Source organism: Pyrus communis, chromosome 2 (assembly GCF_963583255.1).
Source record: "Pyrus communis chromosome 2, drPyrComm1.1, whole genome shotgun sequence".
NCBI lineage: Eukaryota > Viridiplantae > Streptophyta > Magnoliopsida > Rosales > Rosaceae > Pyrus > Pyrus communis.
This window is the reverse complement of record NC_084804.1, coordinates 34,727,977-34,746,733: the sequence shown is the minus strand read 5'-3', so window position 1 is coordinate 34,746,733 and position 18,757 is coordinate 34,727,977. Positions and strand designations below refer to the sequence as shown.

The 18,757-nt window shown below is 36.1% G+C and overlaps 2 protein-coding genes across 5 annotated transcripts; one reads left to right on the top strand and one right to left on the bottom strand.

The window, feature by feature from the left end:
* The first annotated feature begins 997 nt into the window (after positions 1-997).
* Positions 998-2,548, top strand: LOC137725803 (uncharacterized). The gene is made up of 2 exons (XM_068464597.1): positions 998-1,366; positions 2,120-2,548. The coding sequence occupies exons 1-2, from the start codon at positions 1,138-1,140 to the stop codon at positions 2,437-2,439; spliced, it is 549 nt and encodes a 182-aa protein (XP_068320698.1). The 5' UTR covers positions 998-1,137; the 3' UTR covers positions 2,440-2,548.
* Positions 2,549-3,789: 1,241 nt separating this feature from the next.
* Positions 3,790-12,838, bottom strand: LOC137724567 (transcriptional corepressor SEUSS). Of its 4 annotated transcripts, XM_068463333.1 has the most exons (11): positions 12,396-12,838; positions 11,231-12,100; positions 10,503-11,200; positions 10,304-10,423; positions 10,003-10,051; positions 9,629-9,843; positions 9,474-9,542; positions 8,272-8,369; positions 7,611-7,704; positions 6,942-7,011; positions 3,790-4,944 (listed from the first exon to the last, which is right to left on the bottom strand). In XM_068463333.1, exons 2-11 carry the CDS (start codon positions 11,598-11,600, stop codon positions 3,995-3,997), a joined length of 2,733 nt encoding a protein of 910 aa, XP_068319434.1. In that variant the 5' UTR covers positions 11,601-12,100; positions 12,396-12,838; the 3' UTR covers positions 3,790-3,994. The 4 variants fall into 4 exon arrangements, with proteins under 4 accessions (XP_068319434.1, XP_068319431.1, XP_068319433.1 ...); XM_068463330.1 differs by having other exon boundaries at positions 10,503-12,100; XM_068463332.1 differs by having other exon boundaries at positions 10,503-12,031.
* Between the last annotated feature and the right edge of the window lie 5,919 nt (positions 12,839-18,757).

The window sequence follows — 18,757 nt, the reverse complement described above, 5'->3', positions numbered from 1 at the left end:
ACCATCAGTTCCAATGTTTAGTACTTTTACTCTTTAACTTTGTTAATCCTTTTACGAAATAGGAAAACTAATGAAAAAGGTTTAAAAACTTTGAGTTTTAACGATAACGACAAAATAAAGAGTAAAGTGAATAGTATTAAAATTGACTTTTTAATGTAAAAATGTGGTTTTTCGTTAAAGTGAATAATACCGGGATCTTTTCGTTAAAGTTCCCTTACGAAATTGATAGTTACTGTGAATTTAAAATGTGGGTTTAGTCTATGACACATCAACACTTAACATCTACTTAAATGGTAAAATTGTTGGTGACGTTAAATTGGTGCAACCAGAAATCTAGTGGTGTAATGGACAAAAATTCATTTTACAAATAACCCCGAAATCTTGTGGTGCAAAATGCAATTAGCCCAATTTACAGGAGATATTTTTGGATGAAGTCGAAGCATTGTTCATCATGAAACGGCAGTTAGTTTTTGTTTATTTGGTTAAAATTAAATGGGCCAATCCTGCCAAAGCTGTCTGACGGTAATGACCATATATTTTAGGGCGGAAGATGAAGAAAAGGAGCCGCCTAATTGATGAGATATCTATGGTCCACCCACCAGTAAGATCAGATGAATTCTAATAATTTTACTTTTGGTTCTTTATTTGGATCTTTTTCAAAGGCGATTTTTTGAATATTTGTAAAATGATCACTTGACTTGACGTTCCTATTTTACTCAAATTACAATTTTATCGTCTATTTTTATTATAATATATGAAATAATACACTTCTTGACGTATTACTAATGCCAATAAAATTTCTTGCAGTTTTCTTGCATTGAAATTTTCGAGTTTTAGAGAATTTTTGTAGAGGGCATCAAGTGGGGGCATTTGGACGGTTCAGTACATGAAAATATTATCCACATACATCTCAGCACACTTAGCACCTTACAATCTTTGTATAATATCCACACTCCCAAAAATATTCAAAATTATATATACAAACCTTTAGCAAATAAGAAATTCTCAAATAAACAAATTCGTGGAAATTTACAGAAAAACAAAAGCCACATTTCTGCAAGTTCCATTGTTTCACTTGTGAAATTAGAGCTAGCTAGATAGCTCCCACACCAGATAAAGAAAGAAAGAGAGAAAGTAATGGCTTTGGAGAACTGCTTGCAGCTGAGCACAGTGTGCACTACAAGAGTTGGTGCTGCTGCACAATGCTACCATCCATTTTCTTCCGTGGGCAAGTTTATTGTGCCAATTTGTAACGGTTTGAAGAAATCTTCTTTGAAATTCTCTTCATCGTCTTCATCGTTTCCTCATTCCAACAAATCACAGAAATCCCGCTTCATTTGCAAAGCTCGTGAAGCTCTCAATGAAGGTAACTCTTAACTTTATAAATATAACTTTATTAGTCTTGTAATTTCTGCGTAGCTGCATATAGATATATATGGAACAAATTTAGTATTTTATATTTATATATATATATGTGTGTGTGTGTGTGTGTGAGTATGGCGATTAGAATAACAAATAGCAACACATTTAGGATAATGGACAATTAGAGGGGTATTGAAAGCAACAACAATCATTAATCACTTAGAGCTACCCCAAGCCAACAAGGCTCTCCATTTTGTGAGGATTAGAGGGGTGGGGAACGTCTATCGTACGCAGTCTTACTGTTACTTTGCAAAGAAACTGCTTCCACAACTCGAACCCGTGACCTTTCGGTCACAAAAGAGCAACATTTCCATTACGCCAAGACTCGCCCTCAATCATCAATCATTACAAAAAGAAATTTGTTGTACATTCTTTCTTGTAGTTGATTTGCAATGTTCAACTACACGAAAGTCTTTAGTGTATATGGTTCATGTGTAGACTCATGCTGGTCATTGACCAATTATTTTAATAAAGATGTATACACTCATCGCACAAGAATTTTTCATTCGCTACACATCTAGATGTTCTTCACTTAAGTTCAACTATTTGTATACAAGTCAAAACCAATCCCCAAATTACTACTGGGAGAAAAGAAAATGCAGATTTGCCATATATATATGTATATATATAGTACGAAGAGCATGCATATATAAATGGAATTGGTGAGTAGACTGAAATGTGCAAGCTTTGCATGCAGTTCAAGTGGTGAATGATTCAAGTTGGAGTAGTCTTGTGATTGCAAGTGAGAACCCAGTTCTGGTGGAGTTTTGGGCACCGTGGTGTGGACCGTGCCGGATGATTGCGCCGGTGATCGATGAACTGGCAAAGGAGTACGCCGGGAAGATATCTTGTTTCAAGCTCAACACAGATGAGAGCCCCAACACTGCCACTCAGTACGGTATAAGGAGCATACCAACTGTTCTCTTCTTCAAGAATGGGGAGAAGAAAGAGAGCGTTATTGGTGCAGTGCCAAAGTCCACATTGTCTGCAACCATTGAAAAATATGTAGATCTTTAATCAAATCATGTATATAATAATAGACTTCCATTCTTGTGCTCATGAAGCTGTTCTTCTTAATCTTAACTTCTCCCTTCGAATTATTCATATAATTTCCATTTTTATTGTATGCAAGTTTTTCCCACAAATTTTCATTGAAACAATCTCCTAGAATATTCTCTTATGTGAAAATTCTTACTTTTAACAAAATATTACTGGTGTTATTATTGACAATCTAAAATAGTCAACCCGCTCTCCGATGAAGAAGCTTAGGAGAGAAAATAACACTTAGGAAATTATTTGCAAAATGATTTTTGAGCGTCCCAATAACAACTTCCAAGATTAAAGGCGGTTAGTAGTCTTAGTTGTACTAACCACTTCCGAGTGAGAGGAATTTAGAACTTTATACATTAGCAAAAGTATGCATTACTAGATTAAGAGATAGCTAGTAGATACATGGTTAATCAAAGTTGAAGTAAAAACTCCGTAAACACTTATTGCTAAGCACTTTTTAGATTTGGAGCTCGTTTGTTTACCATTTTGTTTTAGTTCTGTCTTAGAGATAAAGAGAGAATATGTGGGTGAAATTGGTCTATACAGAATAGTTGAAGAATGATGCACAACTAACGTAGAAAATATACACAAACTGAAAACTAAACACCAAAAACGAAACTATTACTTTCATTCTGCTTTGTTTTCACTTTCACAATTTTATTTTCATTCATTCTTGCCTCTTCCTGAATTGAGATCCTCCCCGGATCTTTATGTCCGAAGCCGACAGACCCGGAGATCTAGAACACTCATTTTAAACCCTACAGTCCTCATTAGGCTATTACACTGACCCATCTCGCACAAACCAAGGGTCCAAATCTCTACTCTTCAGCAACTCAAATCTCTAAGTCCTTGAGCTCCGTACAAAGATCAAGGATGTCCAGATATTCACTGCCACCAATACTCGTGATATTCATTGCCGTCACTTAAAGCAGGTCAACGAACGAACTTACATGTAACCAAATCCAAGAAAGCCTAAAAATACACTATCACGGTAACAAATTATTTTCGACTTTCATAGTAACTAATGACTTTTGACATGTATAACCGAAACCCCAGCTCCCATCTGAAATTTGGAAATAACAAAAAAACATGCCCTACGAATAGGTCAGAAATACAATTCTAGGATTGGAAGAAAAGATCAACAGCCAAGTTGAAATCATTTGCACTCTTTGAGCTCCTCTACTCGAGGGGAAAAAAAACGTTTTTACTACGAAAAAACGACGTGTCGTATGCTTACTATGATGATATTTCCAAACGGAAAAAAAAAATGAAGCACATTCAGTACCACAAGAACATGAGCCTCATCCGCCACAACCAGCCACCAAATTTCCTTCTTTTATATATAAATAACAGATTAGTACACAGTGGGAGCGAAAGCCCCTCTCAACTATTTCATTCAATCGATGCACTGCCATCTTAGACGAGGCCAGAGGCAACTCCTGCCATTTCTCACGCTGCGCAAGCACAAGCGGCTAAATCAAGAACCGGTGAAACGAGCCATCAACATGATCAATGGAGCCTTTCAAGGAGAATGTTTCCAATCAAATTGAAGATTATTAAAGCCGTTCACCGCTCCAAGCCCACTAAGTAACTGGTTCCCCAGATCCTGTTGTTGATGATGCATACTTTGTTCTCGAGCCATTGATGCCATTCCGACCCTTCCATTCATAACAGAATTATTTCCCATTGCTGCTCTTATTCCATTCGCCATGCAAGGCTGCTGACCTAGTCCGCCACCCATACTCCCAAATCCAGCACCGCCAATTCCTGAGTTATTGTTAGTCATGCCATTCAATCCTGTGTTGTTGCTTGTTGACAAAATCCCATTCATGTTTTTCACATCGTTGCCCAAAGAACCAGCACCAACCATACTACCTGGGCCGCTAAGCTGGTTGGACATCATCATTTCCTGTATAATTTTATGGACAGAGCTCTGGGAATCACTTGGATCAGCCTCGCCCGAAAGGGTTGGCTGTTGCATGGATATATTTGCTGGTGAATTTGCTGCACCCATGTGATTGGCAGCTGTCATGACACCTTGAGATGTTTGAGAGGGATTATTTGATGAGGGTATTGGTGACTGGAATGGAGAAGGGTTTGGTTGTGTTTGTGGGATTGTACTAGAAGAACCAGGGGATGGAATCTGAACAGAACTTCCTCCATATGGACTGTTTGCGTTATTCATAGAACTTTGCTGTCTGGGGTTCATAGAATTCTGATGGAGGAGCCCAACAATGGTGCTTGCAGAAGTTGATGTGGATGCTGTGTTCAGAGCATTATTTACACTAGCAATACCATTACTGGCAGCAATTTGCGTAGCGGCGGCCTGAACAGAGCTTGGATCTCCATTTGAATTCTGGGCGACCGTTTGTTGTTGCTGCTGCTGCTGCTGCATTTGCTCCTCGGACTGTTGTGCTTGACAGTGAAACCCAGATGAAGCACTCGTCCTTCGAGGAAACTTGGCCAAGCTCTCTGAAAGAAAACAATAGTAATGAACTACTGCGACCCAATCCTATACTATGACGGAGCTGCTAACGTAGAATGAATTGTAAGTATTGAGCCTAGCGTAATAACTTGTAACACTATAATGAATTGTAACTACCATGTGGCCCACAATATAATTCTTTAAACTGCCATGATATCGTGCAAAGAAACAGTTTTAGGGATCAGAACACAAGTGCAATAATTTAGAGTATATAAATGTATGTCTGTAAACAAATTTATAAGGAAATTGTAAAAATCACAAATCAGATTGCGGGGGCCCTATGACCTATGGTACTAAGAAAAAATGAATCACCCCAATCACTATCACAATTACTATCTAGAATCTAGAGCCCAATTAAAGACCCAAGTTTACATCTTGGTTTAAATTATTAAACGGCAAGGGACCACCTGGATCCTGATTGAACCAATTCGGATTTTCTGCATTTACTGGAACACGTTTGGGATAATTTCATCTAGATTTTACAGTTGCAAGGGCACAAATATTTAGATTCAATATTCTTTAGCTTTTTCTTCATTTCCTATGTTACAATTCCAAACATTGATATGGGGTATGAAGCATTTGGGAATTTCTTCAAACAAAACTGTGAAGAAGAGTACAGGAAAAATCACTCCTATGCACACAAAAAATGTATATTGTAGAAGCTTGGTGATCCAGCAGCAGCCTCATTCACTCGCACAAAGATAAACTTTCAGTCTTCTTTGTGCTCTCTAATCATTGTTGTTCACCAGGACACTCTTTCCTCAACACCCTTCCCCTATCTCATAGTCTTTTTCTAGCATAATTTCAGCAAAAAACTTTATATATTTCTTGGCTGCTTTTCTTTCTCCTTATCCGTTCTGAACCTTCTGTTATTCTTAGAAATTGTATTTCGTTTTAAGCCTCATGTCCTAAGCAGATTACAAATTTTGTGAATGCCTATTACCGGAGCAAACAAGAAAGAAAAGATCACACAGCTAGGTCGCTTATAACTTTTCATGTTCAGAAACTCAAGATTTTGACTTGTGTCAGCCTGCATTGTAAATTGAAGGAAAGATAAATACCTCTATGGTTTGAAGTCCAAGTTACGAGTAGTCTAGGACTACGTCACCTCTTTAATTGAGTCAATACTTTAATTTCCAGCAAGCATCCTTCTCGCTTTCCACAAATTTCTCTCATCAAGATTTGACAATCTTATCACATTAAAATCAGTTTACGTATACTAAATCCTTGTTTCTTAAAACCAAGACTTGAAACCCAACCCAAGTCCAAACATAAGCAGATTTCTCCCAATCTGTCTTTTACTTCTAGGCATCAGGTCATTAGTTCTCGTACTGTTCTTCCATTTAGTTATGTTTACACTTCCTTTGATATCCCAAGGAATAGAAATAAACTGAGGTCTCATTTGGTGTCTAGGATTGGGTTGGATAACCCACTATATTCAGGGTACGTTGATGGAAGAAATGAAAAACTTGTGTCCAACTTGAAGTTAGAAGACGGATTACTTTTTCACGAAACTTGGCCATTCCCGTCCCACCCAAAATGGTAGGATCAGAAGGGATGAGTTTCTCTCATGTTTAATCCCCTTATCATTGTTACACATTCATCGCCACCAAGCTTCGAACCCTATCCTTGTAGGTACCCCCCATGCAAAAGCACTTGACCACACCCTTCAATATACCTTGAATATAATGTGTTATCCAGTCCAACCCAATCCTAGAGACCAAATGAAAGTATTAAAGCTTAAGCTTTACTGCAAAGCTAAGTACTCAATCTACTCCAATGTAGGTTCATTTGTTATTCTTAAGAAATTTATACATCTTAGTTGTAAAAGTCTTTAACTCATTAAGTCTTGTTAGTGACAAGTAAATTTTTCTAATTATTTATGTAGCGTTATATCTCTATAAAGTAAAGACTATAAAGAAGAAAGGAGAACAGAAATTTGTATAATCATAGTAATTTAGTTAACATAGCAAAATCAACTTACCCATAGGTCCAGTCCCTGTCTCTCGGCTGTAATCAATCAAGTCTTTCATACTATTAACTACTTCTGATATCTGCATTAAACCACAAAAAATAAAAATAAAAAACATTTAAAAATAAAAAATAAAAATAAAACATCAAAATGGTCAATCAGGCTACAAGAAACCTCAATTACATGGTTCACTGAAACAGGAACCCAACTTAGGAATATAATTTGTTTGAAATATATGATATTACACTTCATGAAGAAGAGGCAAGATGTTGGTAATAAATTTTTTTTGAAACAAAGGAATTTCTGGCACAAGCAGTCCAATTACAAATACATGGCATATGTATAGAAAAGATAGAGAAAATGAGAAAAATCATTCCAAACCACACCCCCCCCCCCCTTTTTTTTTTTCTTTTTCCCCCTTTTCCTCGTGCGTCCATGCAAACAACTGAAACTTCATTTTAGGTGGACAATACATCTAACATAGGAGCAAATAATTATTTTAACAGGTTTAACTATGACCATACAATTTATATCAGGAATATGATCCCTGGGCAGCAGGTTGGTGCTAAACATTGGCTGTAAAGCACAAACAAATGCTGCAGCACTATATGCAAAATAGAAGGTGTATCTCAAAGCCAATGATGATACATAAACTTTGTAGAGATAAAAATAAGAAATTACCTGAAGACACCTTACGTATCGCTTTGTGTAACCTAAATCATTTACTAAAGGCACTTCCAAGGTTTTTGCCAACTGTCGCGCTGATGATACAAACCTAAACCAAAATTACACAGGAGGAATTAAACAAATATCATAAATTCTAAACCAACCATATATTTACTTAGACATTTGAACTGAAAAAGACAAATCCACCACTGCATAGAACAAAGGTTGAAATGTAGGCAGGTGATTTCTGCACATAGGCTCACTGTATCAGTAAGATCTATATGACGAAAACATGATAATTGCACAATTCCTCTGTAGTGTCTCTCCTGATACAAGTTTATTTTTTCCGGAGACGTCCTGATATAAGTAATAAAGAACATACAATTTTGTGACATTAACAAAATAAATAGACGGGGCAAAGTGCAGCATTCATCTTCAAGAAAAGCATTGACTGCTGATGTCTCTACTAGAAATCTGAGACTATTCGTATGAATAGAGAGGTACAGAGCAAAAGAAGGCATAAGGACAATCCAACATTCACTCATCACAAACAAGCATGAACATCAATTATAGCCAAACTTCTATAAAAGAAAAACCATTTGAAAGCCCAAACCTTGTCAGGCAAAAACACCACTCAAATATTTACAAAAATGAGATGGAGAGATTAAGAACCTACATATTACAGTTACTTTGTATCTCTGGAAGAGATATATTGGATGATGTATTTTGAGTAGCAGCCTGGTATTTTTGAGCTGCAGCACCAAGCTGACTAACCTGCATAAGGCAAGAAAACATTAGATATGCAAAGTACTATATGCTTGGTAAATATACTCAAATTAGCCTCACATGCAACAGATAGGGAATGTCAAGAATTTTGCTAGTTTGGTAAAATCGAGATTAATGTCCAAAAGACATAATCCAGACCACTCCGACCTGAATCTCAGACGTTTCTAAGTCATTTATATAACATTACTAAATAATAAATATATACTTATATACTCAACTTTTTAATCAAATTAGACTGAGAGTTGAATTTGAGCCACTGTATTTTGGTATGGTCTAGAAAATTTTCAGCTCCAAAAGTCAGTATAAGTACTATCAGTAAAGCATTCGGCAAAAGCACTATCTGTAAACAATTTGGCATAAGCACCTATCTTTTCAGTTACATGACCCAAAATAACAAATTGACAATGGGTCGACACTTAAGAGGTGCCATGAAGGCTTGAAAATCCAATAAATATGCAACAACAGAATGAGATTAATAAGAAATGCATACAAATGAGAGTTACCCATATGATACTTCAAGATATAAACATTAGCCAATTCCAAATCATACAAATCCAAGAAAAGACATTAAACCAATCCACTGTGGAACATTTGGCTGACGGTGCATCCTATGAAATGCTCTTTACTTACAAAAGCAGTTGCTCCTTGAGCAAATGGTGGAACAGTAATAAGTTTAGGATTCAATATTAGTTCTCAATATTTTCATATACAACTAAGTCCTATTTCATCCAAACAATGTACATATTCTTACACAAAAAGAGGTTGAATATATAAATTTGGAGTTTTTTCAATTTTCCACATGAAGAGAACATAAACTCCCTAGTTATGAAATCATAAGGGTAATCAATCCATAAAAAATCAATGTGATTACTCAACCTTGTTCCTAGAATTTAATGTCAAGCACAGGATAACCCATCACCGAATCGTGTTCAATCATTTAAGTGTCCAGTTGTCAATGACTTCACATGGGTTCTAAATAAATCAGTAAATTATATTCTTTGTTTTGAAATATTTCATAGAAAGGAAAAATAAGTTATATTCATAACAATAACGGAGAAAAGAACCCATCAAAAGTATAAATTTGATAGTAACCTGAGGTATCAGTAATCTTCGAGGGATAAGCTCTTCATGGCGCCTTGCACAAAATTCCCAAGAGCATATCTGCCAAAGGAACAGGAGAGACAGTTGATAAATACCTGGTGGTGCTAGAAGGTAAAAGGTGTTACGAAAACAGTATTTTGTCCAACCTTCAGATCTGGAGAGAAAACTATCCGAAGTTGGCCATCCCGAACAACACGAAGTTGCTCAAAAACACTTTCTTGTATTGCTTTAGCATAGTCCAACACAATCTGGCCAGATGAATTATGATACTCGCGCGGCATATCAACATAAAGAAGCTCCTCCAATGTACCACTTTCATACTTGATTTTAAAAAGCCGGGGAAGAACCTCAACAGTCGCTTCTGAAAATTTGATCAGAATAACTCAGATGCCAGTTGTAAAGAGAGAAGAACATGAAAAAAGCACCTACATAGAGCATTAAAACAACACTGGCGTCTATCCAACCAAGATATGGCATTGATAGGCACAAAAGATGGTATTTAAAAGAGATTGCATATTACCAAAGCCACGCCCAGGCTTGCGATTGCATATTTCACAGTGCCATACATCCTGCAAAATATGGCAAATATTGTCATGAATGTCAAATAGCTCAAGATTCATGTAACACCAACCAAAAGTGTATTTTGAATAATGTAACAGCTACTATGACATTGAGGACACTGTCCTCAAATAAAGTGATCTCAAAATGAGTTGTGGATACTAATATCCATGTTGCATGTATTTTGCAATTAACATCATTTTACTAGTACAGATACCAAACATAGATGGGGTTCACCAGATTACTATATCCTAGATACAGACCTGAGGGAAAACGCCAGTTGTTTGTCGGCCAGTTCCATACATAGAAACACACCACTTCTTCTTCGCATGGGGTACAAAATATTCAGCAACAAATTTTCTCCAGAATTCAATGTTGTTGTCCTATATAAAAGGCAGGCATTATCACTAACTATAACAATCATCCAACAAGACAAACAAATTAGGCATGGGGTTATCTTACTTCAGGCCTGTGCTGTTGCTGATACATATAATGTGTCAAACGCCGAGCACACATTCCAGGCTCATATACTGGTTTTGCAGGAGATCTCATAGGCAGATTCTGCTGCGGAAACTGCTGCTGTAACTGGGGGCGTTGTTGAGGCATTGCTTTCAAGAATTGCTGCTGCTGGTGTTGTTGCTGTTGCTGGTTATGTTGCTGTTGTAACTGCAATAACCTCTGCTGATGCATGATGTTCATCTGGGCAGCAGCATTCTGAGAAGACTGCCTTGACATGTGGAGGAGCTGTTGTTGCTGTTGTTGCTGTTGTTGCTGCTGTTGATGCAAAAACAATGACTGATCAGATTGCTGCGGTTCCAATTTTACAGGTGGCAAGCTTCTCATAGTTTGAAGTTGTTGGGGTTCCATTTTCACTGGACCAAGACTCCTCAAAGACTGCAACTGCTGCTGTCCATGTTGATCATTTGTCAATTGGGGCTCTAACTTTACCGGCCCAACACGAGCTAAGCCTCCTCGAATAGCCTGAAATTGATGCTGCTGCTGTTGCGTATTGTGAGGGGCAGAGAACTGTTGCATTGGCGGCTGACCATGCTGGAAATGCTGTGTTTCAAGTTGCTGCTGCTGTTGTTCCATCAACAGTTGGTTACCAGAAGGGTTTGAAAATTGTTGCCCTTGCCCTTGCCCTTGACCTTGACCTTGACCTTGACCATGACCATGACCATGACCATGACCATGACCAGACGTACTGGGATTAGCCATGTTTGATGCACCGTATGACGAAGAAGGTACACTGAAACCCATTCCATTGCCAACACCAGAAAGTGGATCAGATTCAGCACCAGTATCCATACCTCCACGTTGGTTGCTACCAGGACCAGAAAGCCCCGGATTCGAAATTCCATTTCCATACGACTGATTAAGGAGAGAAGACACATTGGCTACATTGCCAAGCATATTACCGTATTGAGTTCGTGGTGAGGCAAGCGATGGAAAAGCCGACTGGGAACCTTGACCTCCCAACATTCCAGAATTTGAACGCAAAAGTGAAGGCGAAACAGACTGGGCACCACCAATTGGAGTGGGCGGCCCCGAAGGTACCATATTTCCAAAATCACAAACTAGAAACACTCGGTGAAAGTACTAAATCTATATAAAACAACGTGAATTCCACAAGCCTAGATTACATAACAAGATGCAAAAGCTCGGGTATGGAGCTCAACTCTGAAAGCATTGTACCCCTACATCCAAGGCCATAGGCTGCGGAGTCTTTATTGTGCACCAACAGAAAAGAGTAAGCATTGTGTCTTGGGCATGTCGTGCTCGGTTTTACCAAACACAGGCCAAATAACAAATAAACCAATTAACAATGAACAGGCTCTAATTCTGAACATTCTACAATCTCACTATCTTCACCAAGAAAGCAGCCTCCGACCGGCTTCCACATGAATCTTTGTTTATTACACGAACTTTCAGATCCACCATAACCTCAGCCCTTGTACAAAGAAAGCTAAATAACAAACAAATCAAACTCTCTGCCAAAACCAGAGTAGAAATCTCAAAATTTGCCACTCTATCAACCAAAACCACCACCAATAAAAAACCTGAAATGAACCAAATCACCAAAATTCACGAATTGAACAAAAACCCCACAAAATGAACAAAATTTGAACACAACCCATTTAAGATTATCCCCACAAGTTAAACCCAAAATTCCACACCCAAAACCCCAAAACCAATCTCAAGATTTCCAAAGTTTGCAAAACTAAACCAGCAATAGTAATGAAAATGCCAAAACGGTAGGCTAAAACAGCATCGATCGGACCCAAATCAACCACTTCAACTAGTGAATAAAAATCAGAAAATAAACACACACAAGAAATAGTAGATTGTACTCACCAGTAGAACTTCGAACAGTAAGACACAAGGAAAGAGAGAGACTTCCCAAAAACCACCAAGATTCTAATGCATAAAACCCGGAATTTTGATTATTCACTGAGTTCGGCTTCAATTTTATTTGAATTGAGTGGGGATTCTGTTCCCCCTTTTAGGGTTCCGTTTTCTCCCAGTCGGGTCTGCGTGTTGGCTCTGAGCACTAGTCCTGTCTTTCGGTGGTTTTAGCTTTACAGGGAGATTAGAGAGCTGTAGAGAGAGAAAGAGTTCGTAGAGAGAGAAACAGAAGGGGGAGAGAGAGAGTCTCTGTGTCCTTGCGGACGTCAAAATTGTATTCGATTCGATTGAATTTTCTTCATTCTTTACCTTTTTCTCTTTCTTCTTCTCTCTTCTTTTCTCTTTCCTTTTCTCTCTCTCTCTCCTCTGAAACCAAGTCAAATGCTATTCTACCACCCTCCTCTCCTCTCCAACTTTCTTATGTTATGCCATGCCTATGTGTATATATACACAGACATACATGCATGTATCATGTCATACCATCTCACTATGTCATCATCATTATCATGATACGTGATCCTCTACATCTATTTAATTATTAAATGACACTCTTTGCTGCCTTATTTACGAAGTTGCCAAACTCCAAATGTTTTGATAAAATTAGGGTTTTATCACAAATTAACCTGGCTCCTTATTTTGGCCGTTCAAATTCAAAACTGATCAATTTCGTCATTGAGATTCGGTGTAGCACATCAATTTGATCCTTCTGTTAAGATTTCAACAATATTTTATTAATGTGCTGATATGGCAAATGTACGGGACTCACAAGTCCAATAAGATATTGTCATGTGGATGATACCAAAAAATAAATTTATAAAAAGTGTTAAAATTTTCGAAACTATTAATAACAATTTTTTTAAGGATGCTACTAGGAAGATCAAAATTTTAGACCAAATTTGCAAACTAAATGTGTTATCAATAGGAAATAAGCACGTTAATCAACGCTTAAGTAATAATCCACATTATTTGATTTAGAAATTTGGTCTCCCTAACATTATTTTTCTTTTAAATAATAATAATATGGTGACCTATGCTCCTCCTCCTCGTCCCAATATTCACCTTCGGAACCTTCCTCTTCTTACATAACTCATGAAACAAGCATGTAAAGGTTCTTGGGGGCCCTCCGAATGTTTGGTAGGGGTACTTTTTGTACCTACCAAGTGTCTGATGTAATGCATGTTAGCATATCTCGATAGCACTCAGCAAGTTACGACGACAACACTCGACAAATGTTCTCGATATCACTCATCATATTACTTCGGCAAATGTCAATGTTTATTGACATATGCTCAACATGGTTCGGTTGACGACAATAAGCCACCAAGTATTCGAAGAAATGCATCCATGAATAAACTGAAATTTGTTTACGCATTTCGTACTATGTTTTTATCTAAAAAACTTGGGCCTTTAACATTGGGACCTCCAAGATTCAAATTCTAAATTTGCCATTGCTTGTAAGTAGGACGTCTTAGATTAATCCCGTAGATGACGAGTTTAATACTAATTATTACTATCGGCTTATTATGCAACTGAATCTGAATCTCCAATCATTTAGTGTAAATATAAAATTGTCCTTGAAAAATTAGATTAATTAGGATTGCCACCTTCACTAGCGCAGCTTATTTTAGGCCATGTAAGATGAAGCACAAATAAGGCCAACTCAAAACAAGACAAGCCTATCCCGTACAACAAACGCCCTCGTATAATTTTTTTTTTTTTTTTTTAAGATTAATGTTAGGGAAATTAAATTTGTAGATAAGATTTGGTAAATTATATGACATGAAAGTTAGAATTATATTATTATATAAGCGTTGATAAACGTATTCATATTTATTGATGACACATCATTTAATTTACAAATTTAATTATTCTATCATTACCCTTTTTTAAACATTTGTTTTGCTGGAATAACTTTCGTATATAACAATTGTAGTAATAAAATATATATTTATATGGTAAATAATATTCAAAAAGGTCTCATGTAAAATGTAGAAACCAGACGTAAGGAGAATTTTTTTTTTTTTTTTTGACAAATCAAAGCCTCCTTTTTCAATTAGGTGCCGCATCATGTATGAATACTGTTTATATGCATCTATGTACGAATTCTTTGGGTAGAAGAAACACATAACGCAAAAAAGCGTATACAAGGACAAGCAGCCTAGCAGGAACCGTCATTTGATATCCTCTATCAGTCTCGATATTTTTATCTGAAACGAGTTCAACATGATTGTAACATTTGAAACTATTAATACAAAATCATATAAGGAGAATATTAAAAGTAATTCTGCATTATAATTTAGAACGTCGTGATATGTCGTTTCATGAAAGAGTCAATACAAAACACGACAATCCCACTTCTCCGTCATAGGGACAGATATCCTCATGTATGGGATACGGCCATGTGGATGTGGTGATTGGCTCTTATAAATTGAATCATTTCCAATGATGAATACAGCCCACAGTCCACACACATCATACAATATCTCCTGCCCCTCACTCAAATTGACATAAATACCCATCAAAATTATAGAAAACTTGATGAAACTGGTTTCCTAACGCGAGGGCAAGGACGTGAACAAACAACGTCCTACAGATCATACAGGGGGCATGCGGAATTCATCCATAGGTCGGCCACTATTGGCTAAGGCCACAAGTAAAATATGTTTTTATTTTTTGATCAGCCTCATACTTTTTTAAGGTAGATAAATAATACGTAGCCTATCAGGAATTGGATCCTCTTTTGAGCAGGAGACCATGATCCTCCTGATTCACTAACACGGACCGTTAAATTTTGATCCAACTGTTACAAACAGAGAGTTCCTCTAAAAATTATAATAATTGTAGCTGTTGAATTTTGATCTAACGGTCCATGTTAGTAGGTCATGAAGATCCTGATCTCCTATCTCCTACTCAGGAGAGGATCCAATTCCAAAAAGAACCGACATATTTAATCAACTGTGCTTCAATTCTAGTTACATTTCATTAAACTAATTTCAGTGGCGGATTCAAAAATCCGAGCAAGAGGCGCACCTTAAAAATACCAAGCTTCTTTTTTTTCTTTTTTTATTTTTTTATTTTTTTTTTTTTTCATAACTTGTACACAGCAGCTTCCATCGCCAAATCATATCAACCCATAAGAAAAAATTAATTATACATTCAATATCAAACACAGAAATAAAATGACATAATTTATAAGTAATGAAAATAAAACTTTCAACTCGTCAAATTAAGTGCAGTAGTACTTGAGGCCTGAGCTGATGAAATCCCCTCGTTCATGATATTCAGATTAACGTTAACATCTTCTGTAATCTGATGTAAGCTGAGTACCTACATCCACATATGATATAATTAAAATACAAATTCATAATATAATATATCTCAGTCCTACAAAAAGTCTGTATTGAAATTGAAATCCAAGTAGAGACAGCACTCACCACGAACCAGGGCAATAGAGTTTCCTATATATGTTTGAGTCGCCATTTTTCGCATATAAACCATCAGGACTATTCATTTCTTCCTTCAAAGTCAACTCAACCATATAAACAGATGGGAAATATAAGTTCTCTGTACTGTTTGTTTCCATAAAGATACAAGTAATCTCTTGAAATGATAAAACTATCTTATCACACATAGGACTGTAGAACATCAGGTATGCGGTTTTACTACAAAAGAAATCGGTGTCATGAATGAAATCATTTATATTAAAATTTACTTTGTCAATTTTTATAAATTAGGTTATTGTATTCTTCAACATGATGAAGGTTTTTTTTTAAGTGAGATTTTAATAGAGACTTTTTGTGTGAAAGAAAAATACATTTTTCTTAATAAATAAATCATAAGTTGCATGTTACTTTTTTGTTTTGTTTTACTCGAATACAACTCGCTATGTATAAAATTGAAATAAGAGGATTAGTTTACAAAAGTACCTCTGAATATTTTTAAGAAGTGGAACAAACATGTGATTAACTAATTAACTCTCTTATTAGGAGTAAGGTTTACCCTCCTTACCCAAGTGCTTGGGTGTGTTTAACTTGTCTTCAGTATTGGGTGACACTGACAATGGATCTTTCATCTCTTTGACTTATTCTCCATGCAACCAATCAATTTAAAATTTTGATTAATTTACAAGCTCATGCTATAAGGCTGGATGCCCTTGAATTTATAAAAATTGTGTAATGGGTTTGCTTTAGGTTAGATTGGGGGTTTAAGTAGGTGTGAGAAACTTAAAATTTGTATCCGGAAAAAAAAAATCTCGAAATTTAAAACAACAGAATGGCTTAGTCTTTTAGTTGTTGGAGGAGCCTTGAGTTTAACATTATGAATAAGATAATATAAATAAATAAAAAAAGAAAACAGAAATGAGGTTCATTGTTTGATATGAAAATATAATCATATGTAAATAGTAATAATTTTAACAATTTTCATTGTATTCTTGAAGTTTGTTGGAGACCTTTTGATCGAGTTTGATTTGGGCTTCGGAGGAAATTCTTAGCTCCTGTAGTTCGTTTTTGGTATCAAGTTTTGAGATACATCGAAAGAATTAATTAGCATGTTTTAGGAATATCCTTGTTGAATCAATGGCTCAAAGACTGAATAACTAAGATAAGTTTGGCTTGCTTAAGTGAGGCGTGGCATGGAATCTAAAAGCTCATCGATTTAGCTTGAGAGAGAACTTATCCACAACCTTAGTTTCACACAAGCTTAATAAATTTTCGTAACCATCCACACACTTGGCAAACTCCGATATGTGGCTTGGACCCACTTTAGCATGTAATGTGGTTGTCAGGATTTGTCCACAAAGTCAATGATGTAACATGGCTTGGCATACTAAATATGCATGGATTTTCATGGGCTTGGTGTGACTATACAAACGTCTCATTTATAAATTACTATTTTATTGACATGGCATGATCATAAATTAATATACCCCTCAATTTCTCACTTTTGCATTAATTTGTGGCACCTTCACGATAATCGAGTATCGACATATAATTGAGCTTGCTTGTGAGATTTTTGAGCTGTAACAATGTTGGATATTTATTTAAGGTAAATTAGAAGATTGAGATTATATAATCATCTCTGAAAAAGAATGATGGTGTTATGATGCTATTCGTACACTACTTTTACCTTTTATATCGTAATTTCTAACCGCTAGGTCGAATAACTAAAAAGTAACCAAAAAACAAAAATTAATAGAAGTTTATGGAAGATAAAAATAAATATATGGATAACAGCAAATAATGGTTTAAAATAAAAGCGTTGATGCATATTTTAAAGGGTATATTTGCCATTTGGCTCAAAGGGCTTCCTTAATCCTTAGTTGGAAGTTAGTGATGACAGGTAGACTACAAGAAACCCTAGGCCTGCGTAACAAATTAAACTTGTCGTCACTTATCAGAAATTCATACATACTACATAAATGTCATCATGCATGACATATAGACATGCACACATATCTACATGTATTGTTGTTAACATATGACATGCATGGGATATGTAGGCTCAAATGAGTCGCATCGTGTAATCCATACATGGCTTTGACGCCGTTACGTTGAGGGGAAAAAGGCAATAACGCCCGTTTAAAGCTAAATATCAGCTTAGCAGCTGACAGTTGGAGTCTTAAGACTTTAATTAGCAATTTTTTCAGTGTACTCGAAACATATTTACAATGCTATTATTTTATTTTTAAATGGTAATATTATTTGTTTTTTAATAAATTTTTTTTTCAACAAACGATATTATCTTTATTAATGAGGTGAGAAAGTGCTTTAAGTCTCATAATGGATTGATAATAATGTGTTTTAAATCGTCTTTTGCAAGAATAGAATTTAAGACCTCCCACTTACAAATGAACAAAATATTACTAAATCATAATAGTAAGTGACTTCAATAATATATTTTAGAGATAAAGCATATGACAGTATCGTTCACTTTTATTACAATACATAGGAGAGTACATTGATGTATTTGATACTCAAGAAACCCTAGCTAACACCATGTAATAATATATATATATATATATATGTTATAGTTGTTTGAGTTGTGATTGAGTATATTCCACCCTAGAATGTTCAAACTGCACTTCTGCCCTTGCATGCAATAACTCACCTTCCAATTGGCCGATATTTAATCAATCGGTTGCCTAGCGAAGGACGTGCATTGTGTCACTATCTCATGTTAGTTGGTTGTTGTTTTCCTTTCAAGTGCAAATATTAAGATAGTATAGTGGCATAAATAATGGTGTCGAACCACAATGACTGATTAGATATCTACAAATTACTAGATTTACATGAACCCTAACTAAACAATAA